The sequence below is a fragment of the Dromiciops gliroides genome, chromosome 5 (genome assembly GCF_019393635.1).
Source record: "Dromiciops gliroides isolate mDroGli1 chromosome 5, mDroGli1.pri, whole genome shotgun sequence".
Lineage (NCBI taxonomy): Eukaryota > Metazoa > Chordata > Mammalia > Microbiotheria > Microbiotheriidae > Dromiciops > Dromiciops gliroides.
In genome coordinates, this window is record NC_057865.1 from 185,908,674 (window position 1) to 185,934,663 (window position 25,990).

Sequence of the window (25,990 nt, forward strand, 5' to 3'; positions counted from 1 at the left end):
GAAAGGAAAGGAAAGGAAAGGAAAGGAAGGAAAGGAAAGGAAAGGAAAGGAAAGGAAAGGAAAGGAAGGAAAGGAAGAAAGAAAGAGACAAGCAGGATGCTTTCAGAAAGTCCTGGAAAGACTTTTTTTTTAGGTCAATAAGGGTTAAGTGACTCACCCAGGGTCACACAACTAGTAATATTGCTGAATCTAGAGCTGATGTTTTATCCACCGTACCACCTAGCTGCCCCAAGCCTTGAAAGACTTATGTGAACTGATGTATAGTGAAGTGAATAGAACCAAGAGAACGTTGTGCACAGAGACAGCAATATTGTTTGATGAAGAACTGTGAATGACAACTATTCTCAGCAATACAATGATCCAAGACAATCCCAAAGGACTAATTATTAAAGCATACTATCCACCACCAAAGAAAGAACTGATGTTGATTGAGCACAGACTGAAGCATGCTATTTTTCACTTTCTTTCATTCTTTTTTTAATTCAAGTTGTCATATAAAATGACTAATATGGTAATGTTTTACATAATTGCACATATTTAATCTGTATCTGATTGCTTACCACCTCAGGGAGGGGGAAGGGGGGAGAGGAAAGGAGGTATAATTTTAGAACTTAAAATGTTAAATAAAAGTGTTTATTATTTTTTAAAAAATAATAATAATAAAGATCAGGCTCCCCCTGAGATTGAACACCATCTGCTTGAGCCCAAAGCTAGGGTCCCTTAGTAGAGGAGGGTACCCTGTGACCCATTGGCTGAAGATTTTATACTGATTCATCACAGACAAACTCTAACTAAATTCTTTGGTCCTGATACAGCTAGCTGGTTCCATATAACTCCTATGTAGCTACTAAGTCTACATGCTACTCTCCTTCTCATAGACTCATAGTTATACCTTGAAATTAAAAGTATTTTCTCCTTACTGATATTTGGCTCTATTGGTAAACTCCTACCTTCTAAAATTGCATGCCATTATCCACTCACTTAGATGACCAAAGACACTATAATCCCTTATCCAAAAGTATCTTTGTTTCTTTATTCCTTGCCACTAGTTTATAATAACATTCAAACATTACCTTTTGCTTAATATTTTCCCACTTCATTAATGAACTCAAATTGCTCTATTATAAATGCAGATAGTCACCTAAAATACTAGCATTTTTGTTACCTAATTAACTTTCTTATCTAAATTTCAACCAAAAATAAAAAGAAATGTAATAATGATAAGATATCACACTCTCCAAAACAGATTTTCTTTGTTTCTTTGCACTGTTCTGGATTTTTTAATTAAAGTATCAGAAATTATTAGACTCAAATTATTTCTCGATCTACTATTCAAATTCTCCTGAAATATTGCTTCACCTGCCTCACTATTTAAACCTTTATCAGTGTAAAGCAGATGAGTTCCCACACATATTCGACTGGATTCATGTAATTCAATATAATTTAGGGGAGGAAGGGAAGAGTAAAAATAAACTAATTAAACAAACAAATCAGATTTAGACACTGCTGGGTGACAATAGAAGTTCAAATACTTGCATATATTGTACTCTCAGATCACCAAAATGAATAACATTAATGTGCAAAGAATACTACAAAATTGTAGCATGGAGGCGTGAAATTCAAAGCAAAGATCTTATTTCATTAGAGGACAGGAGGAAAAAACACAAGTTTCAGCCACTCATGCTTGTCTTATTCGACGAGTTTAGTCATGCCTGTTACAGACTTTAAAAAACTTCAGGAGAAACTTCATCTAAACTACCAAAAAGAGAAGAAGAAGAAAAGGGATGTCAGCAACTTCACTTTATCAGAGACCAAGAAAAAACTCCAAGCTCGAATCTGTTTGCTGCTGGTGGAGTTGTGTGAAAGGTTTACTTTTTTTGCTATCGTCTGTAATATGATTATTTTTTGTACTGTAAAGCTAGGCTACCACAATTACCAGGCAGTCATTGTGAACCTCAGTTTCATTGGGACTTCCATGCTCACACCTGTGTTTGTGGGATGGCTGGCAGACACTTGCCTGGAAAGGACAAAACTGGTTTATATTTGTTCATTTCTACATTTTGTAGGTTAGTGTTGTATTTCTTAAAATTTGATGTATACTTTAAAATTAGTTTTTAAGCTTACATTATTGCCACCCTGCTCTCAGTCTGAATTAGGCTGTTTTGATAAAGAATGTTTTTTCTTATACTCTGTGTACATAAGTATTTAGGAGGAAGTTGGTGAAAAGTTCTTTTTTTGTTTTTAAGAAGTTGTGAAATGTTTGCATTTATTTTCATGGCTATAGTACAAATATGGTTAACAGTCACTACATAATGACAGCACACTATTATTCTCGGTATAGCTTAAGATTTGATAAACTCATGTCTGTGATAAAGGATATTTAGAGACAATGCAAAAAAAAATACAAGGAGACTTCCATTTTATGATGGTTTTCATAATAGGGATTTTCACCTAATAAGCTATACACCATTGAACAATGCATAAGAAGTAATATTTTGTGAATTATGGACAAGTGGAAAGTGGAGAAATTCAAAGTTACTTCATGAAAATACCCATTTTTACTATCTAAAACATGCCTCATGTGATATAGAAAAGTGGCAAAGGATGGAAAGAGACTACAATGGCTCCTGACTTCTTTGATCTATCCACAATTATGAGAAATGAGGCTTCTAGTTCTGGGAAAATGTTGTTGAAGACTAATGTGATCTATTGAAAAGTAAAATTTTTTGGTGGATGTAGGTAAAGAGAAGCTATCACAAACTGATTTGTTGTTGTTGTTGTTGTTGTTGTTGTTGTTGTTGTATAGGCTCAATGAATAACTTTGATCTATTCTGCCATTTGGGATTCAATTTGATATAATAATTTTCATTCAGTAAGCACTTATTGAAATGGCATGGAGAACAATTTCTGAAAATAGCTAGATCATACCAAGTGCATATTAAGGAAGTCTGTGTTAGTAAAGATGGTGAGGGATCGAGTTTCTAGGTAGCCAAAAAAGTGTTGGAGGGACTTGCAACCTAGATCAGGGGCTACCTCACCCAAAGAAATGGAAGCTTACCACGAATCTTGTAAAATAAGAAGAGATTTATTGGCAAAGAGGAATATATGGCTGGGGGAAAGATCACTATGGTTACTGTCCCACTGGAGTAAGAGAAGAACTGGTCTTTCGTATCTTTACAAAACAAAGGACGGGAGGGAATTACAAAGCAAGAGAAAATGCAAAAAGGGCCAGATAACTAGAAGGGGTTCTTTAAAAAATGGGGTATCCATAGGATATGCAGCATCCATCCCTATCCTGCATATCATCTTGCAGACCTTGGTATTGCTTATAATGCTCTGCCATACCTCATCCCAAAGATGGGAGACAGAGCTGTATTTCTGTTGGTGGAGGGGGTTGGAATCTTTTGGATTTCTTGGGGTTCCACTACACAAGAGAATAACAAGTGCCAACCTGTGTCACGTTCCTATTTATATGCATACATTCATATACATATACATATACATATGTGTGTATGTGTACACACATTATGCATGTATGTGTGTATATATGTATATGGTTAATATGACTGTATGGATCACCTAGATTTGATGGAGCTGCCTTATTATCCAAATGGATTTTATGAGAACCTGAATTAATAGGAGTCTTTTGCTCAAAGACTTCAAACTGAAGCCAGACAGTGCCTATTTACTTTCCCCAAGAGAATAAACAAATTTAAATGCCCCTTTGAAATTCTTATTTACTATTTTCTTTCCCAAGAAAGTAAATAGATCTCATTGTTCTCCTGATCAACTATCGAGACCTCCTTGTCTTTGATAATACCCTTCCTGTTTCCTCATAATCTAACCACAGCATCTGTTTTAAGTAGAACTATTAAACTGATTTACATTTATAGTATTTGCTTTGGGTTGATTTGTATCACTCTAATGAAGTTTTTTGTAACCTGTGAGCAAAGAAACCTTAGAAGCCAAGCTAATGGAGCACAGGCAGCAACTCAGGCTGAACTCTCCCTCAGTTGAAATTCCCCTCCAAACAACTTTAATGCCTCAAATCAAATTCTGGAGTGGCAGATCAACAAAAGGTTGGGATGAGACATTTTTCTAGTCCAAGACAATTTAGTAGGTCAGCAGGAGAAGTCTGTGACCTGGGGTTGGGGTTTGTCCCAGAGAGCAACACATATCATGGCAATACCTGTAGTAGTCTTGGAGACCAGCTACATCAGGGGCAGCCTAGGGCATTCAAGCCCACAGATAAGTTAAGGGGTCAGACAACTGATCAGCAAAGAGATTACACACGGGGACCTTCTGCTAGCACTAGGTGTAGTAACCTGGGATGCTTTAACCCATAGGAAGGTCTGGATCAGAGTTCTAGGGGCAAAGAGAAATTACTAGCACTTGTGGGCAGAGACACAGGGACCCTGGTCACAGTTCCAGGGTGGAGAGCATGTTTGTGGTGGCTCACAATGGAGCAAAGCCTCCAGTCTTAGTTCTAAGGCAAAAAGGAGCTCTAGTACTTGTGGCTACTGAAGAGCGAGAACCTAGTCCCAGTTCCAGGGCCAAAAGGAGCCAAACCACTTGCATTTGCCAAGGGAGCAAGGCTCCTTTTCTGGGTAAAACATCAGAGCACAGGCCAGGGAGAGCAGTGAGCACACCTCTCCTCAGATCATACCACCTTGGAAGCACCAAAAACTCACAGACCCTCAGAACTAGCTCTAAAAAACAGCAGCACAAAAAACTTGCTTCTGTTATTTTCTAGAAAGTTTTATTATCTGTACTTTAAAAAATGTGGGGATACATGATCAATGTTTTATAAAAATATGATTGTAGGAATGAAATATAGTTATGTTCTTTAATAACTCATTAGAAATTGCCAAAGGTTATTCAATTCTACTTTTCCCCTCATTCTGTTCATTTTTATATTTTTTTCTTGTAAATCTTATTTGTTAAGATTTACCTCAGCACAGAAAGAGAAATATTCGGCTCTCTTAAAATTATTGCATTGCCCTCAATGCCCTTTTGTTATTCCTTTAAGATTTCATAGAGGTGTCATTTAGTATATATGTATTTGTACATATTAGATTTTTTTTCATTGTCTCTTTTGCCTTTTAAACATTATGAAGTTTCCCTGTTAATCTTTTTTGACATTATCAATTTTTACTGTTGTCTTGATTAAAATCATAATCTCAATTCTGGTTGTTTAAAATGCCCTGAAGCTTAATAGATTTTTTGATGAGTTCATCACTTTCATTCTGCATGTGTCTCTGTTGGAATTTTATATGTGTGTGTGTGTGTGTGTGTGTGTGTGTGTATACTCACACATACATATGCAACAGATTATTGGGCTTTGGTTTACTATCTATTTACTTTATTTTAATTAAAAACTTTAATTCTTTCTTATTTAGAGTTATAATCTGAGTTTTCTTCCATGAAATTAAATAATGTCTTTTTTTCCTTCCTTATCCACCTCTTTAAAATCAGAATTTACTCTGGTTTTGCTTATACTAATCTGATCCTAACCTTCTCATGCAAACTCTCCAGTTCTACCTCATAATAACTATCCCTTTCTAAAAGCAAATTAGCTTTGGCTGACTAATCAGTATCATATGATTATCAAGGGGAAAATACATTGGTGGGGGCTCATAAGCTAAAGCCTTAGAATCAATCCCTCAGGGCTACCCTTGGCCTCTGAGGTCTTTGTTCTGGGAACCATACAGGGTAGTGCATATGGGCATTAGGAGAGGAAGGCCAGAGTCTACATAAGCTCAAAGATGATATAACAGAGAGACTAATAGGCTTGCTTAAAGTACCATGCCTAGTAACTAGCAGAGCCGGATTCAAACCCATATCTTCTAAGTACCAATTTAGTCCTTTCTCTACTATGCTATACTGCCTAGTTTGCAGCATGTAGCCAACAATGATGTATAGTGAAAAGTGGTCAAAAAACCCCCACAGATATATATATATATATATATATATATATTATATATATAATATATATATATATGATCAGCAAATGGAGTAGGGAATTCTGTAGAGAGAACAAGAGACAATAGACTTGATAATCTCTAAGATAATAAAAGATTATGAGGAAAGCTTCAGCTAAGCTGGATATAGCCTCCATGTGGGACTTGTAAGAAAATATGAAGAAGACTATAAACATCTATTTAAATTGTAGCTAAATCTTCATCAAGAATAGATTTATTTTTGCCTTTTTTGGACTTTTCCTTTGTTTTTCAGAATAGTTTTTTCTGGTCAGATGAGAAAATGTACAGGCATTGCAATTTATAATATTGGAGAGAATACACTAAGATCATAGATTGATCAAAGCATTAAATTTTAAGAAAATATTTGTCATAAATAAGAATTATTGCTATTTAACAGGATAAGGTATTTTAGGGACATTTGGTCTGGTCATTTGAGTAGAGCTTTTAAACTTTTTCTACTTTCAATCTCTTTTCGCCTAAGAAATTTTTATGAAACTCAGGTTATCTTAGGCATACAAATAGGTATACATAACATTGTATTGTTGCCAAAATTTTGTGACCCCTCCACATTCAGATACATGACCCTAAATGGAGTTGCAACCATAGTTTAAGAAGCTAGGGTTTACTAAAACATTTGGCAAATGATTAGGCCATAAATGGCAATAATTAACTCAGAATTCAACAGACTATCACTCATTCACTATTTCTCATTTCTCCAAGATAGGCCTGTTTATATTTCTCCGATTCCATTAGGACTATTGTTCTGTCCTCCTAAAAATATTCTACATATCCCTCTAAATATCATCAGAATATCTCCTAAACTGGATGAGTCTTGATACTCACAAAGGTCTCTACCACTATTGTCAGCTGAGACAGATGAGTCCCAAAGAAATAGGTATGAAAAATACTAGTCTCCGCATAATCCTGAAAGTGCCTTTTCACACTAGGTTGAAAGAGGAGTGGTAATGATAATCACACAATTAGCATTTATTCTATGTTTACTACATACCTGGCCACTGGGCTAGGGTATCAGGGTGGATAAACACTGAACCCCATGATGCATTCTCTGACCTCAAGGAGCTTACAATCTAGCTGCAGGAACAAAATTAACATGTCTGAAGCAAAGAGAAACTGTTAAATATGTGTTGTACTGACTTTAAGTAGTTATGGAAGAACAGAGAAGGGATGAGAGTTACAGTGACTTGAAACAAAAAAAGTACCTAAAAATATAGGCCCCCTGAAGGACAAATCAAAGGATAACCCACCTCTGATGCCTTTTATACCACCACCCTGCTTATATTACAACATTGTGTTATTCAAGTCATTTCATTAACCCTATTCCAGTACAACGTGGGTCAATAGCTAATACTGAATTCCAGTATATGAGAAAAGAAAAGAGACAGAAAAGTGGGAAAGAATCAGAAAAAAAGGAAATAGAGGGATGCAAAGGGCATGCCTATGGACTCATTTCAAGCTGGAGAAAACTAATCTTTGATGCATTTTTCAATCCTGAGAATTGTGTCTGAGATACCTTAAGTCAATCAAGTTCTCTCATTCATCTAATTAGTAAATTTAGCACCCCTGAAAAGTCAAAGCACCTCTTTACATGGTCTATGTGTTGATTTCTTTTGCTTGACTATACCTGTTTGTTATAAAGGAGGGTTCTTTTTGTGCAAGGCAGGGTTTAAGTAAACAGAAAGTTACTATGATGAAGAAAGGGAAAAAAAAACTATCAATAAAATAGTTTTAAGATAGTTAATACTCCTCCCAAGGAATTTTTCTTACCTAATTTTCACTTTTGGAGGCCCCCGAGTGTCCAAGGGTTTATAGAAACATGGTGTTCTAAGAGATTTTTTAAAAATTATTAGAATTGTTGTCCTAAAGAAGGAATAATAAAACTTAAAATTTGTTTGATAACTTATTGACTGTTCAAACCTCATTAATTTTTCATTTTGCTTTGCCCACAGGTACTGCTATGCTACCTGTTGTTGCTTTTCCCTCAGAAGATTTCTATGTAGATTACCACTATATGATTCACAGTCTACCTAAAAAGGAACAAAATATCCTGTTCTATTTAGGACTAATGGCAACCTGTCTTGGAACTGGAGGAATAAGGACCATAGTCTGTCCGCTAAGTTCCTACAGACCTCAGGAGTATGGACCAAAGAAACTAATGTCTTTTTTTACCTGGTATGTAACTTAATGGTTTACGGCATAGAAACTATTTGGCTAAATACTATTATTTAATGCAAATTGAATTAAGGTTTTAAAATTTACAGTTGATGGAGATTACTTTGGCCTTCAATATAATATTCCCAAATTTAACTCAATTGGACTTTAATTGCCCCATAACTTCAATGAAACATTTTTATTGTTCTATAAAATAGGCATGCACTATTTTTAATTGGTGTTTCAGGACCTTTAATCAAAGAGATCAAGGAGAATGTATTCATCAGTAAACAACAAATATTAAGAAAATGAATGTTTAGATCACTGAATGAAAATTGGTTTGTATATGTGACCTGAAGATCCATAAATGTCACTGGGGCTCTGCTACATCCTAGTACATTATAGATTATTTGGGGTTAATTCTAATTATTGAAATATGCTTCTAACTCCCATCCAGTGCACATTCTGTTATCTGTAGTAGCAATTGGAGGAAGAGTAAAGATATGAAAATGTTTTGCATAGATTCTCACAAAATCCTTACAACAACTCTATGAGAAAGATACTATTGTGATCCTCACTTTACAGATGAGAAAACTGAGACATAAAGAGGCCCAGTTTCACATAGCTAGTAAGCATCAGTCACAATTTGAACTCACCTCTTCCAGACTTCAAGATTAGTCTTCTCTGTAGTATGCCATTAGCCACCAATATGTATGAATAGCAAATTAGGCAAAATAGCATGAATAGCAAAGATGTATAACATAAGCAACAAAATCACATTACATAGCAAATACATTGGTTTTATACAACACAAAAGAATGGACATTTCAGTTACATTTCAAACATAGATATGCACTGTAATGAGTAGTGCTACATCAGTAGCTGCTTCTCTCCTTTCTCATAAAACATGATTAGTGAGCTTGGTCACTGGACTAATAGGGTTGACACCTTGACCAGGAACACTTGGGCTCATTATCCATAGATACCCTTGCCTGTAGCCTTAATCTTGATCTGACTCAGGATGATTATCACTCTCTACAAGTTCTTTAGGTTCCCTTTGTCACCCAGGTGTCTCCACAGTTAGAATATCATATTGAAAAGGGGTTGTTCCTATATCAAGCCTTTACTTCTGACTGTACAAGGACTAGGGACACCTTCAGGACCAGCATATACTTAATTGATTTCTCTGACGGAACCAGTTAGTATTCATGTGCTTTCTCACCTGAGTAGGTACTTGAATAATTATCAAGCTTAGACAGTCTCTCTAAAATTATGTAGATTTCTGATCATGGACTGCTTCTTAGAGTCCACTTGGTGACTTTCTTTTCCTTCTACTTGCCAAGGTGGAGGGACATCTAGGTGGCACAGTCAATAGCGCACTGACCCTGAAGTTGGAAGGATCAGAGTTCAATTCTCACCTCAGACACTTACTAGCTGTGTGACCCTGGGCAAGTAATTTAACCCAAATTGCCTTAAACATCCAGCACCATCTCCATCTGTACTTTTGTATATCTTGCCACTGGACCCAGATGGCTCTGGAAGAGTGAGATTGTTGCCTTTGCACAGCCCTCCATCATTTAAATCCAATTCACTGCAAATCACAACATCATCCAGATGTCATGGTCCCCTTCAAGAATGAGAATGAAGAACAAAATGACAAAAACAACTTACCAAGGAGTCCTTTTAATTCTCCAATAGATGGTTGTGATGGATCTATTGTCTTGATGGATCCTTTAACATTTTCTGGGGCTATTTGCTAGACAACTATGCTTCCCAGTCTTTCAACTCCTTCATATGGATGACTTTCCATCAGTCTGCCATGCACCCCAAGATTCATTAGCAGAACTCTCATATCACTTAAAATCATGACAAAATACTCACGTATTATCCTATTGCTTTTCTCTATCACAGTTTTTCTGAGCTGAGACCACCACTAAAGCAGCAGGCATTCTTTAGCTGTCACTTAGTTGAGAACATACTGATTATGATTCTCTCCATCTTTTCCATATTCTAAAACTCCAAAGCATAAATGAATGGGCAGGCTTGACTCTCAAAAATTATCAATATAGTGTAAAACCTATAGCATCATTCCTTGAATGTATGTATTCCTTGTTTTCATGTACTAGCAATTTCACATGTTGACTCTACTTGGTTTCCTGTTAAGGTGTCAGGGTTCTCAACATGTTTAGTATTGTGTAATTGAAATACTCAAGCTGTGGAATTCCCTGAAAGTGGTAAAGAGTGGCTCCAGACTTCTTGATTCCTACCAAGATTACTGCTTCCTTAAGGAGTTTGTTTGTAGTCTCTGTCTTGATCAGGTTCAATCCTGAAAGGGAAGCCATACATAGAGAAGTAGTTTTCCCACAACACCTTGGCACTTTTAGAAGTTTTCTAGATCATCACTGGGGATTCCTATGAATACCAAGTGAATTGGTCTATTACCACTAAGATGTTGCTTATGTTTTCCCTATCTCCTTCCAGAGACTGAAAGCCAATGCAAACAGATTCCAAAGACTTACTGGTACTTACAATCTCTAAGTATGCAGCACAAATTGGCAACACTTTCTTTTAAACAGATTGAGCACATCTCACATTTACTGCCATTTGGGGCTAGTAAAATCTGCTTCTTACTAGCTCAATTATCCTCTCTTGACCCACATTTCAAAATTATAGTATAGTACTACCATGGCCATAGGTTGAAGTGCCTTGGGTACCAGCAAGTGCTTATTGCTCATTAGGTATAAGATCAGTCAGTTTGTTTCAGCTTCTACTGCAGAGGTTTAACTTCTTCCATTGCATCAAAGTAAGGCACTCTCTAGGGAAGGAAACTTGAACCCTTAAGAATCTGTCCCTGAATACCAGTTATCTAGAGATAGCTGAAGCAAAGAAGATTGGTTCAAAAAAACAAAATACACAAACCCAGGGGGCATACTCCCTGGTGGAAAGTTAAGAATCCCAGCTGTACTTTCATGTGGTCCATCTCCCTGAATCTCACAGAGCACATTCACTCCTTATAAGGGTATCACCATAGTTTAAGACTCATGAAATCCATGAGACAGATCATGTACATTCACAGTATTCTTCCCTGACATAATGTGCACTAAGTCGGAGCATCAGCCATCTTATGGATACTCTAAGTCTGTTAGTCCACCCTTGAAACTGAACTCTATACATAGGCCCAAATTTCTCAGTGACAACCCATTTCAAATTAGTCAATAAACATTCATCAAGAATCTATTATGTTCCCACCAAGAACTTTAATTTATTTGTTGTCATTAAGTCTTCTGGAAAACTGAATTTGTGACACTTCACTTTTCCTGTTTGTCCTGCTACTTTTCTGATTGTTCCCTCTCAATATCCTTCTAATATCCATGTCCTACCACCTATGCTTGTGTGTCCAGGTCTCTGTCCTAGGTCATCTTTTTTTTCTCTCTCTCTTTATTCTCTATCTCCATGATCTCATCAACTCAATAGAATGCATGCTCTTTGAGGAAGAGGAAACTTTCATTTTTGCATTCTCAGCACCAAATGCAAGACCTGGCATGTAAAAAGTACTTAATAAAAGCTTATTGTAAATCAATCTGTTTCCATGGCTTCGATTACAAGCTTATTGATTAATGACTGAAATATACATATCCAGTTCTTAGCTCTTTACTGAGCTCTATTGTCCCATTACCAATTGTCTGATAGACTTCTCCACCTGGATTTTCCACCTGCTTTTTATAGCCTTTAGGATAAATACAGACCTCTGCTTGTCATTTAAAGCTTTTCACAAGCTTGTGTCCAATATATTCTTCCAGACTCCCCTCTCAATTCTGTGTTCCAGTTAGATTCAATTACTTATTATTCTCTACACATGGAATTTCATATGACTTTCCTTGGCTTTGTATGGACTACTCTCTTTCTTTATCTCTCCCTCTTTGAATCCTGGACTCCATTCAAGTCTACATACATTTTCAACTTTAGAGTCTTCTTACATCACAATAGGTAATATAAAGAAAATGCCAGATTTAGTGATGATGTCATTTACTAACTTTTTTTTTCAAGTGCATTAAAGGGTCGTCTAATTTTGATGGAATTGTCTTCTGAGAACAATTTGAAAAATGGCAGGAGTCATTTTGAGAGAGATTCTGTTTTTTACTCCATGGGCACATTCTGTATCCCACTTGAGTAGATTGTTAGACTGAGCTTCTCCCTCAAGTGAACCTTCCCCTCTTGAGACAAATGACAATTACCAAAGTCTAACCTGTCTAGTTTTGAGTTAGAAGAATCAAGCATCTTATGATGTTCTTTGCCTCTACTTGCTTCTAGTTTCTTGTAAGCTTCTGTATAGGAACCATGGATTGTTAGGGTATGGCAGTATTAAGTCTCAGATCAGTCTGCAGTATTCTGCTAATACATTGAAAAGGCTGGGATTGATTCCAATCAACACAGACACACAAGATTTTTTGCTGGTTATGAACTCACCTGAGCCCAGATAGACACTTTCTTGCTGATGGACATGTCTTCTTGGGAAACTTCAAATTCACATTAATGGTTTGCCCATTATTCCATTTCTCAGATGACATCCCCTGAACCTTGCAATGTAGGTAAATAGAGATGTTCTTTTAGGTTGCTTCAAAAGTTCATATAGAAAGGTCCTTTAGATATTGTTTTAGTGAGTGTTATCTTGAAGAAATCAGTCTGAAAGACTTAGGGAGATCAGGAAAGGTATCTTGTAGAAACTTTAATTCTAGCTGAGACTTGACAAAAGCCAGAGGAAGGAGATAAATAGGGAGACGATTCCAGACATGAAGGACAGCAAGAGATCATGTATGGAGTCAGGAGATAGAGTATCTAGCATAAGGAATAGTAAGGAGGCCAATGTGACTGGATCACAAAGTACTTGGAGTAGAAGAAGAAAGATAAGAAATGATCAGGTTATGAAGGGCTTTAAAGGACAAACATAGGATTTTATATTTGATCCTGGAGTCTCTCAAGTTTATCAAATAGGGGAGTCATGTGGTCAAGCTTACACTTTAAGACCAATTTGTCACTGCAAATAATAGGCTGAAAGGAGGAGATACTTGAGAAAAGAAGATGAGACAGAAGGCTATTTCAACAGCCCAGGTGTGAAATGATCAGAGCCTGAACCAAGACAATGGAAGTGGCAAAAGAGGATAGGGTGAGGGCATACAAGAGATATCAAATTGATTGGCCTGGACAACAGTTTTGATATAGGAGAGTGAGGAGTTAATGATGACATCTAGTTTGTGAACCTTCTTAACTGGGAAGATATAGATGGTCTTGACAGTAATAGAAAAGTTAGGAGGATTCACAGCATGGGGATGTGGGGGGAAGGTAATGAGCTCATTTTGGGGTATGTTTAATTAAAATATCTATGACAAAAAATATCTATGACATCCAGTTTGAGGCAGCCAATAAGCAGGTGGAGATATAGGAATCAAGGTCACAAGGGAGATTAGGGTTAGGTGTAGATAAGTAGATCTGAAAATTATTAGCATAGTTATGAAAATAGAATAAATGGGAATTGATATTATCACCAAGTAAAATATAGGATTATAGCTAGAGGTGATGGACTAACTGATAAAGTAAGGGTATTTTGAGAATGGGGGAGTTATGGGCTTGTTTATAGGTAGTTAGGAAGTAGTCAGTTGGCAGGAAAAGATTGAAGATTAGTGAAAGCAGGTTTGACATAGGGGGTAATATATTACTTGAGTAGGTAGAAAGGGTTTGCCTTATTGAGAAGAGCTACCTCTTCATTTGAGACAAGGGTCAAGGAGGAGGTAGTGGCAGAAGGAATATGAGTGATATAAGAAGAGGAGGAGGAAAAAAAATGATCTCTCAGTGAATGACCTCTTGTTCTCACCAGTGAGCTGTCTGGTCACCAGGCCTATACCTGAACTGGCCTTCCCTTAACCCCTGACTAGCAAATTATTTCTTCCACTCAGAATCCTTGTATTTCAGAGTCATAAGCTGTAGAGAAAGAGAGAGAGAGGGAGGGAGGGGGAGGGAGGGGGAGAGAGAGAGAGAGAGAGAGAGAGAGAGAGAGAGAGAGAGAGAGAGAAGGAGAAGAAAAATCTTCTCTTACCACTCCTGATACCCGCATCCTCATTTATGGCTACCCTACCCTTCCCACAACCTCATCTCAATTTGCCCCCCCTTTATAGAGTGTCCCATGTTTTATTGCTTCACCCCACATTCCTTTCACCTTCTTATAATAACAGAAGACATTGTTTTTCTTCTTGCCCTGTCTTTTTCCCCCACACAATAAGCTAGGGGGAAGACATTTAACGTGCTTCTTGCTTCTCCCTGACATTTTCAAAGCCTTATCTTACCATCATTGCACAGAAACTTCTTCACCTTGGAGCTTCATTCCATCCACTTGTAAAACCCTATACAGATATGATTGAGTCATATACTATCCCCAGAAGTTATTCTCCTAGTTTTCTCCAGGAATTCAGTACCTGGTTCTGTCTTCCTCTCCACTCCAACCTCTTCCCTTATCCTTTTCTTTGGAGGGGGGGGGGGTGTTACTTTTCATGTAAATATTCCTGAAAATTTCTTAGTTCATTGACCTCCTCAGTTTTTATGATCTGTAGTTTCACTTCATTTCAGCTACACAAAGCTGTACCCTTAATTTCATTGTCTCTTATGTGTTCCATTCTGTGATACAAAACTTTTAAAGTCCCACATCTGATCATATCCTTTCATCTCTCACTTTACCTCACCGTTCGTAATCCAACCCTTAATACTGAAACCTCCAGTTCTTTCATCCTTCATTGCTTTCCCAGCCTCTCACTCCTGCCCTGGTCTCATTTTCTTCCCTCTCTAATCTTAACCCTATAGTTGACTAATTCAACTTTACACTGTTCAGTGCTCTTGAAGACCTAGCCTTCTTGTTTTATCGCAGTTTATTCCTTTCTAAATCCCAACTATTTCTACCATGTTCCTTGTTTGGTCCTATTTTGGTGCTGTTGAACACAGTTGAAGTGAATCATATAGTCTTGTGATAGAAAGCAGTGTTTCCATGATGCAACTTCTTTCCTTCTACCCACAACATAGGAGGCTTTATCTAAAGGAAGACAAAGGTTCTCCCAGGAAGTCGTTGGCTTCAACTTCTCTGATTCAGCTTCCTTCTGTACCATTCCACACACCCCACCCCACTTCCAGCCAATATGAGGTAGATCAAGAGCTTACTAAGAGCTCTAAGAGGTTAAATGACTTGCCTTAGGTCACAAAGCCAGTGTGTATCAAGCAAGACTTAATGCCAGGCATTCTTGACTTTGAGGCTATCTATCTACTATGCCATATTGTAATAATATTTACCTTAAAATATGAAGGTATAATGAACTTAAAATATCTATGTAAATATGTAACAGTTGTTAATGGAAGGCTGTTAGTATAAGCCATTTGATAGATAGAAATTACTGGTTTAATATTACTACTGGGAGCAATTTGCTCCTTAGAATCTTGACCATCTCTATGAATCTACATAAATATATATAACCTGGGACCCGGCCACCTTCACTTTCAGTATCAATTGTTTTGGCTAATCCTAATTTGTTATTGCATAAACCCATGTTCTAGTATATTTTTTCTGTTCATTCACCAGCAGACAGAAATTGATTTTTAAAAATCAAAGAAGTCATAATAACAGAAGCAGAAAGGGTCGAGAAAATCATTTTCAATCCCCTCTCCAATCTTCCTACAGAATCTCCCCCACCCCTCCACCCCCAAAATAATGGTATAACCACCTATGTCAGTTGGGAAGTAATAATGTGAGGGAAAATCATAGAAAGGGGCAGAAATTATTCTCCTCATGTTTACCTAGACAGTCATTCCCCTTCTCTCAACTAGGTCATGGAGTTTTGTGGATGTATTTCTGGTGGAATTATTCACCTTATGCCTCCTGTGTTCAAACTTCTTCCAGTACTCTTGGATCTGGGGGTGCTATTTCAAGCTCACCCTATTGGTCCCTCCCCTCCAATTTTTCTTTTCCTCTTCACATCAGGAAGTAATCCCTGTTAGTTCTCCCAGTTTATTCCTGCCTACCAGCAAACAGATTCCAAGGCAACTTCTTCAGTATCCTGTGACACTACCATGAATGCTTCTTACCTTCGATTCTCTTCTGAATACACCAACTCAACGTTCCTGATCTAATCCCTACGTCTAGGCCCAAGTCTCCCACAATTCTGAAGTCTTTGGGCTTGTCCCAGTGAAATCTAGTACTTTTGTTTCAGCCATAATTGACAGTAAATCTGAGCAGGGATCCTCCATTTTGAGCAACTTGATGTGTATCTCTTATATATAATTTTAAACTCAGTAACCCCACATACAAAGTAAGTGAGAAAATTTAGAACAAATCTTGCTTATCTGGATGTAGCTTTCCAAGTTAGACTCATTCTTTTCAATTATGTTAATATTACAAAGCACTCAAGCCTGTTTTGGATTAAATCCAAATGTCAGAGAATAATGCAGTTTTACTAGGGGTGTGAGGGACTGTTCAATTCCTTATAGCAGATTTTGCCTCCTTGACCTGCCCAAAGGAGAAAGAAAAATCCTTCTTTTTTCTAACTCTATTTGGAGGTTTTAATCCTTAATTAGCAACATCATTTTGATTAAATAAGACTCTGGAGGATTAAGACTGGAGAGCAATCAGTTGTTCTGAAAGATAGCTCTGGAGAATTTATTATACTGTGGTCTTAGTCATTCAAAGTTGTGTTTAATCAAAGTGACATTTCTCAGTGTTGATTACAAAGGAGACATAATATGAACGAACTACTTCTTTGGGGAGTGGAAGGGGCTTTGGAAATAGGAGGGTGGGGAATAAGGTGAAAATGAATTTTTCCAGCTGTGTGGTATCCAGGCCATTCAATTACAGCCATAGGATGAATAATTCAAATTTGGGTTTTTATTATTTCCTAATCTCATTACAGACTCCAGGAATGGAATCCTGTGCTACTTTCTCATTGTTAGATAGCATCCTGAAGTTATATGACTTTGTAAATTGATGTAAGAAATCAGTGTGATAGTTTAGAGTGATGTGAGTCTCCAGAGGCTGAAAGATTCACATTTCCAAAACTTTGAAGTCAATATCCATAGTTTCTTGAGTTATTTGCTAGTAAATGGAAAATAACTGAAGCTTTAGGACTCCAATCTACATTAAGACAAAATTACCAACTTAGACTTGACTAGTGTGAAATCCATTATGTGGCATTGATTTGGGGTATATTAAGACAGACCACAAGTGTTAACACTTGGGATACTAGCAAGTGTTTGAACAAATGATACCTTAATGAGCTGAAAGAGTTAACCCAGTTTCTAGAGAGGAGCTTTGGCTTTGGGAAAATCTAGCTCATTATTATTTAGCACTTTTAAAAGGCATTCATTTTGTGGCTGATCAATTAAGAGAAACTATTGTCAGTTTCCTGTCAATAAACCAAGAAAGAAATGGGAATACTGGAATAAATAGTTTTCTTCCTAGTTGGATAAAAATAATAATAATAATAAATTAGTTTAGCATTATTAATGCTAAACAATAATGAGCCAAATTCCCTACTGCAGAATCTTCTTAGGGAGAATAGAACCAGAACCAGAATCAGGGAAGAAGAGCTTTATCTTGGGTATGCACAAATTTAGAGAACACTAAGTTGGCAATGCAGGAATTAAAATACTGTTGTAGTTCAGTCTCTGGAAGGTGACTCAAGAAATGGGGTCCCAAGGTTCCATGTTCCTATATACCATGAGACCTGAGGAAGACAGAATTAAACATTTTATGTCCTTGCACTTTGATTTCTGACCTTACCACTCAACTGATACTCTTTTCTCTAAATTTATGATACTTAATTGTGCTATCCAGTATCTCTTCTCTTGGTAGTCTCTGCCAAGAGACTGAAATTGAAATTGTTTATTTCCTCCTTCTCCAAGGTACTCTCCCCTCCTTCAGCTTTTGTGGCACTGATCTCCTCTGGCTCTCTTTCTACCTATCTAAATATTCTATCTCATTCTTTTGTGCTAAATCACAATTGGTGTCACTATGCCTAGTCATAAATGGTCCCACCCAGATTCTGTCCAAGTTCCTGTTTTCTATCTTTACAGCATCTTTCTGCAGCCTCAGTAGCTTCTGTAGAAGCTTCTATATTTCTTTATAGACCATTCCTTTATCTATATCTATATATGCAACTTTAGTTATTTTCCTGAAGTCCAATTTCACATCACCAACTGTATATTGGTCAATTCCAAATGGATGTGCCATAGTCATCCTAAATTCAACATGTCTAAAACAGAACTTATTATCTCACCACAAACATATCCAAATTAATCACACTTTCAAACTGTTCTATTTCTGTTGAGTGAACCCAATTCTTCCAATATCCCAGGTTCACAAGTCTCAAGATAATGGACTCTTCTCTCTCCCTTATTTACCCTCATATCCAAATCAATCGTGAAGTCCTCCCTCCAAGCTAATTAGTAGTGCCAATGTTAATCTTTTCTGCAAACTCAGTTTCCTGTCTGGAGCTTCAATATCTGTCACAGACCTCAATCTCAGCTTTAGATAAGAATTTCATATGTCTCCCAATTTTAATGTCTGATGTCAAAGCTATGCCTTGTCATCTTTCATGTAAGGTATACTCTCAGAACAAAAATGTCAGGATGTTAGACTTTGAAGTTTTAATTTAAGAACTTCTCTTCTTCTCTAGATAGTAGAAGAGTCCAGAGACAAAGCCAAACTCAAGGATTGAGGTCATTATCTTCCCTATCCCAAGAAACATCTCTGAACCTTCAAATGCTTAGAGATTCCCTTACAAACATTTCTTAGTCTTTATAGAATTCTCTTGGAATGAATATTTTATCAATCAATAAGCATTTATAAATTTTAAGGTGAATGTCATACTATTGTATGCCCATCTCTTTTCTCTCTCATAAACTGTAAGATAGTGTGGTTATGTCCTCCAAGGTTCCCATCATTTTCTTCCCCCAAAACAGTTCCTCTCTATTGGTAAGCATCTGATGAAAAAATTTCTGGGATGGTTTCTCTACCTTTTGAAGGATTAAATTACTATTAAGACAATTCAATACATTTTTAGTTCTGCTTTTATCAGAAAGCTCTAGTAAATAATATAATTGAAACCCCTTATCACTACCATATTTTGTTTCAGTATTAAGCTTATGATCTATTTCCTCTTTCCTCCAGGTAGTTGGCAATATGGCTTTTATTTATGCTTCTGTTGATCTTCACCCAGATGCTCTCTACAATGTTTCTCCTCTCTGACACCTGACGTTCCTCAAAGAAATACATCTTGATAATTTATAATATTACTACATCTCAGCCTCTCTATTTTACCTGTCCTGTTCCTTTTGAATTAGGTCTGCCCTCACAAAGCCATATTCTAGTCATGGCTCTCATCCTACCAAGTCACAATAATATCTGTGACCTTAAATTTGCCTCTATGCCTTAGTGTCATCTAGTTTTATCTTTAGAATATCTTGAGCCTTGCATTCTGAGCTGCAGCCTGAAAATATTTTTCAACAAAAATAACCCCACTGAAATTCTATTGGCATTCTATCCATGCCAACAATACTATATCCTCCCTTCTTAGAAACAAATACCTTCTTCCTTAGCCTCCTCACATCAAAAGGGTAATATGAACACAAGCCTGCAGGAAATTCCTTAGAATTCTCCCCAAATGCATACACCCATGAAAATCGAACCAAAATGGAAATAGAAAAAGAGACTGAATACATTAAACTTCTCATTTGACTTGTTGCCTGATTTGCCTTCTTAGGAAAGGTTTTTAGGCTCTGGATGCTTGAAACAGTTTTTATTTTCATGAGCAGACTGCCTATAGGACTTTAGAGTTCAAGGCTACTGAAACAGTCTGTGGGAAAAGGAGGACAACTAAAAAAGCCCACAGCAATCACAAAGAAGGAAAAAAATGAGAAGACAAGGAGAAAGGAGTGAAACAGCTGCAAGGTTTTCCAAATCAAAAATCATAAAATAAGGTTTAAAAATTCATTTCAACCTTTCATTCCCTAGACAAAACTCAATGACCCTCTTTCATTAAAGTGTAAACCTAATCCATTCCATTGAAAAATTTAGAAGGACTTTAAAGATTATATCCTCTTCCCTTGCTCTAAATTTTTAGCTACAAGAGTATTCCCCCAAAAAATAGATTTATGAGGGAAAAATGCTTATTCTAAAATAAGCAACAACTGACAGAACAAAACGAGTCATTGCACATTTCTCTGACTGTCCCTAGACAATTTAATGTCACACATTAACAAGTCACAAAGTGCCCACTTTGATTCTTTTTTTCAATATTACTTTGGAAGAAGATGTTCTCTTGTTTCAAAATTGCACAGTAATACTATGGTAGCATGTGCAAATAACACACCCATCTTTGTTACCCACTCAATTCTAATGATACTAGGGGGAAAATAACAACCTTCTTCTAAAAGTGTTTTAAAGAATTCCAAACATCATAGGATGCCTGTTCAAACAAATTTTTTAAAATGACAGTTTTCTCCGTATTTCAGACCAACTACCCTGCTTTTGGATTTCTTTAGAACTCTTCAAAATGCTTTCCTTCCTCAAGACATTCATCCTAGGGAAATCCCATTATCCTGCAGGACTAAATCTGCCTATTACTCACATCTTATTGATACCTTCTCTCCCTCTAATTGAACCTTCTGACTGGAGGGCAGAGGCACAGGCTCCAGAGTCTCTGTTTAAGGAGAGGTCTGCATAGTTATTCTCCATATTTCTCAGCAGCTACACTGACTTTGGACTTCTTTGGAATTCTCCATTATGTCCTCCACACTAAGTACCTTCTTCTCTTCCACTCCCCCCAACTCTTTAGCTAACCTTTGTGTGTTGTTTTCCCTATTTGCATTTGTATCTCCAGCACTTAGTATAGTGCCTGGCATATAGGAGGTGCTTAATAAATGTTTATTGACTGGCTTTAAAATTACTTATAATAAACTCAATTAGGTACTGAAAATGAGACTCATAAAGAGTTGTTTACTACAAGAAATAACGGATTGAGTATAGGGCTTTAACTCAGGAAGACAAAATCACAGTATTTTAGTCTAATCCCTGCCCCACTGCAAAAAGAAAGGGGGGGGGGAGACAGAGAAAAGAAAGAAAGAAAGAAAGAAAGAAAGAAAGAAAGAAAGAAAGAAAGAAAGAAAGAAAGAAAGAAAGAAAGAGAAAAGGAAAAAAGAATCTCCATTACCACATGCCATCAGAGTGGTCATACAGTCTTGAAGACCTTCAGTGAGCAGGAGTCTGCTACTCCCTGCCTACCCATTTCACTTGAAAATATCTCTGTTACAAATCCATTACTTACATCAAGTCCACATTTTCCTTTTTTGCAACTTCTACTCACTTCTAGTTTATATTCTAGTTCTCCCTGTCTAAAACCAAAAAGATCTTAATAAATGTTTGTTGATTTAACTTGAGCACCTCGTAGTTACTTGAGTCCTACTCTATCCTTCATCATCCTCCTCTTATTTTTTCCTCTTCCCTAATTATCCCACATTCCTTCAAATGATCTTAATTTGCCATAGACTTAAGGTTCTTCACCATCCTGAGTGTCCTCTTTAATATAATCTCATTTTAAAATTCCATTTCTAAAATGAATTACCTAGAAATGAATACTACACTTCCAACAGATCTAAACAGGACAGAGTACAATTGAAGTATCACTTTTCTTTTCCTCATAACTATGCCTCTCTAAATGCAGTCCAAAATCACATTTGTTTTTTGGCCATCATATCATACTGATATATTCATATTGAGTTTACTATAACTGCTGTTTAGCCATGCATGCTCCATCTTGTACTTATGAAAAGAACATATTTTTAATAGAACATAAAGAACCCAAAATGACACTTCACATTTGTTATTATTAAATATCATCTTATTAAATTTGGCCCTGAATCAACACTGACTCTGTTATACAGTGTGTTAGCTGTCCTTCACATCTTTGTATCATCTGCCAATTTTATTAGCCTGTTATCTTTATTTTTATCTAAGTGCACTGAACCCATTTACAGATCCTTGAGGAAGTCCACAGGATATTTCTTCCCATGTTGATATAGAATCATATCATGCTAAACAAAGCCATGTGGAGAGCCTTGAATCAGTTTGCCAACACACCTGATCCACACTTTATGCACATCTATGATGATAATTCTTTGACTCATTTACCAGTTCTCAATCCATTTGATTACACTCTTGTCTATCCTACTTCAACAATAACTAACATAAAGACTTTATCAAAAACTTTGCTAAAATATTGGTAAAAGAAAATATATGTACAGAAGTTCCCTGATTTATCAATTTAATTAAGACTATCTTAAAAGGAATTAAAATTAGCCTGGTTTGACATTTATCTTGATGAAACTGTGTTGGTTGTATATGATCATTACTTCCTTACTAGGTAGTTATTTCAATTCAAAGATCTCTGTTCAAATTTTGTATCAGTCCCACATATATCTTGTACATCAATCCTTTATCCAAGAATTTGGGGGGGTGTGTGTGGCTATGGGGGTTAAGTGACTTGACCAGGGTCGTATAGCTAGTAAGTGTCAAGTATCTGAGGTCAGATTTGAACTCAGGTCCTCCTGAATCCAGGGCTGGTGCTTTATCCACTGTGCCACCTAGCTGCCCCACAAGAAATTTTTTATTGATTTATTTTCATAAATTAATGTTTCTCTTTTAATTTTAACAGCCTTGATTTAGTTTTTATCAACAAAATCCATTTTATTTAATCAAAAATTTCCATTTATATCTCCTGTGATCTTCTCTTTCCCTTGCTTTATCAAGGCTCTTTCCTATTTTTCTTTTCGTTTATGAAGACCTTTTACCTCTAGATCATGTATCTACTGAAATATATTGTGTATGGTAAAAGGTGTAAGGTGTTGGTATAAAGCTAATTTCTGCCAGACTACTTAGCACAGGAGTTGAAATCTTTATGTTAGCAGGAAATTAGCAAATACTGTTCTATTATGTTCAATTGCTTCTGTATCTTTGGCACCTAATCTCTTTCCCAGGTCAATTTTTTCTTACTATTTAATAAGTACACATTTTTATGACATGTATTGCTTTGTAATATGGTTTGAAATATGGTACTACTTTCTTCCCATATTATTATTCCCATTTTTTTAAATTTGTGGCTCAAGATTAATATAATTACTATTTTTCTAGTTCTATGAAGTAACCCTTTTGTAGTTTGATTATTATGGCACTGAATATATATATTAATTTAGGTATTAGAATTATTTTATTATAATAGGATGACCCAACTATAAGCAATTTAAATTTCTCTAAATATTCATTTTTATGCAGTGTTTTATAATTGTACTTATATAAAATTTGTGTTTGTTTTCTTAGGTCAGATCCCAGATATTTGAAATATTTTATATAGTTATGTTTAATGGAATTTCTTTTTCTATTTTGTTCCTTTGGGTTTTATAGGCAATACAGAAAAAGTGATCATTTTTATGAATTTCTCTTCTTTCCTGATACACTACTGAAGCTATTATTTCAAGTAATTTTTAATTGAATCCCCAGGGCTCTCTAAACAAAGCATCAAATTGTTTGCAAGAATTGATCATTTGTTTTCTCTTTGTCTATGCTTGTTTCCTCAATTTATTTCTAGGGGGCAGTTAGGTAGCACAGTAGATAAAGCACTGGCCCTGGATTCAGGAGGACCTGAGTTCAAATCCAGACTCAGACACTAGTTGTGCAACCCTGGGCAAATCACTTAACCCTCATTGACCCGCTTAAAATTTTTTTTTAAATTTATTTCTATAGTAAATAGTAGATGTGACAGTAGACACCTTGGCCTTACTGCTGATTTCAGTGGCAAAGCCTTTAATGTTTTGGTATTACAGATAAGGATGGCTTTTAGGTTTAGATTGATTGTTTTAGCATATTACATAATGATATATGTTGCTAAGCATTGTAATTTTAAAAAAACATAAATGGGTATTGTATTTTGTCCAAAAAATTTCTGCTCCTATTTATGTAGTCATAATTTTATTATTTTTACAGTAATATGTTCCATTATGTTTATGATTTTCCTTATTGAATCAACTCTGCTTTTCTAGTGTAAATTCAATGTGGACATAGGGTATAATCTTTTTAATATGTTACTTCAATCTTGTTAATTTTTTAAAAAATATTTTTGTATCAATATGCATTAAGCACTATTAGTCTGTAGGATTTTTTGCAGTATTTCTTGATTTAGGTTTCAAGATATCTGTCTTATATTATGAGTTCAGTAGTATCTCTTTTGTCCTATTTTGGCAAACAAATGTAATATTTCAATTAATTGTTCTAAGAAGTCTCTTAATTTGTCTTTTAAAATTCTTCTTCTTTCTTGACTTTAATTTTGATCACCATTTCTCTCAGGATAACTTCTTAACTAAATAGATGGATGGATGGTTAGATAGGGGAATAGATAGATTGGATTTGTTAAACATTTATCTATCCAAGCACTTATGATCCACATGTTCTGCTAAGTGCTGGGAATATAAATGCAATTGAAAAGACAGTCCCTGCCTTCTAGGAGCTGAAATTCTAATGGAGGAAAGAAAACAGAAAAGGGAGCTGAAAACCAGGTGTGTGGGAGAAGGTACCTGCTGGGGACAAGATGAAGAAGTCCAGAGAATCAGGAAAGGGATAAACATAGCTGACTTGGGTACTTCTTCAATTGGAGATTCCATGGATGAATTCACTAAATAGAGAATGGAGCTGCAGGAGCTGCTGTGGTAGAGGTAGAGAAGTCTGGAAAATAAGGAATGGAGCCAGGAAAAAAGGTTCCTCTTTAGTTTTTTTTCCCTTTTATAACACTATTCTCTCCTGTTTCTCCTCCTCCCTAGGTGATTGCTCTTCCCTAGTCTTTTTTGCTGGATCTTAAAACAAGGTCATGTCCATGAACCACAGGTGCCCCTCCAAGGCTCTGTTCCAGGCCCTTTTGTCTTCTCCCTCTGTTCTGTTTTATCTGGTGATCTTATCTGTTCCCATCTGTTAGTTTATCAGTTGTATCCATGTGATTCCCAGATGTGTGTGTGTGTGGATGTATGTATACATCTTGTCTCTCTTTTGCACTAGAGTGCTATAAACCAACTGCCTTTTGGACAGATCGAATTGTTCCATAAGCATCTCAAGCCTAGTGTGTACAAACAGAACTCACTGTCTTTGTCTCCAAATTCTCTTATCTCCTTTTTTTATTTTGGTAAAGAACACCACTATCCTCTCAGTCACCATGTCACCTAATTTCAATGTCACTATTGACTCCTCACTCTCCTTTACCCTATATATCCAATCTGTTGTCAGATCTTGCCATTTCTATCTTTATAAGAACTCTAGTACATGGCTTTTCTCTTCATGCATACGGTCATCACCTTAGTACAGCCCTTCATCACCTCTCACATGTACACTTACATTATTAGTTTTCTAACTTCTTGACCAGCCTATGTCTCTCTCCACTCAAATCTATGCCCCAAGTTAGCTTCCAAAGTTATTTTCCTAAAAGACAGATCTTACCTTATCACTCCCACCCTTTATCCAATCAATGCTATCTCTAAAATCAAATATAAAATGTTATCTTTGTTGTTTAAAGCCGATTTTAACCTATCCGTTTCCTGCCTTTCTTGTAGACTTACTTGATTCTTACTTGAATCTCTTCTATACTCCCCTACAATCTAGTTCTCTATTTTCTCTTCTTCACACACCACACTTCATCTCCCAATCCTATCACCCTTTGCTGGCTCTCCTGTGAATTGAATGTTCTGTTTCCTCATCTCTGTCATCTCACTTCCTTGGT

General features: G+C 36.3%; 1 protein-coding gene across 1 annotated transcript in view; it reads left to right on the forward strand.

Moving 5' to 3' along the window:
- The first annotated feature begins 1,708 nt into the window (after positions 1-1,708).
- The window catches only part of SLC15A5 (solute carrier family 15 member 5), a 160,066-nt gene continuing 135,784 nt past the window's right edge, over positions 1,709-25,990 (forward strand). The window contains exons 1-2 of the mRNA XM_043967604.1: positions 1,709-2,066; positions 7,949-8,171. Of these exons, the coding sequence (XP_043823539.1) occupies positions 1,709-2,066; positions 7,949-8,171 (581 nt within the window). The remainder of the gene's footprint in view (positions 2,067-7,948; positions 8,172-25,990) is intronic.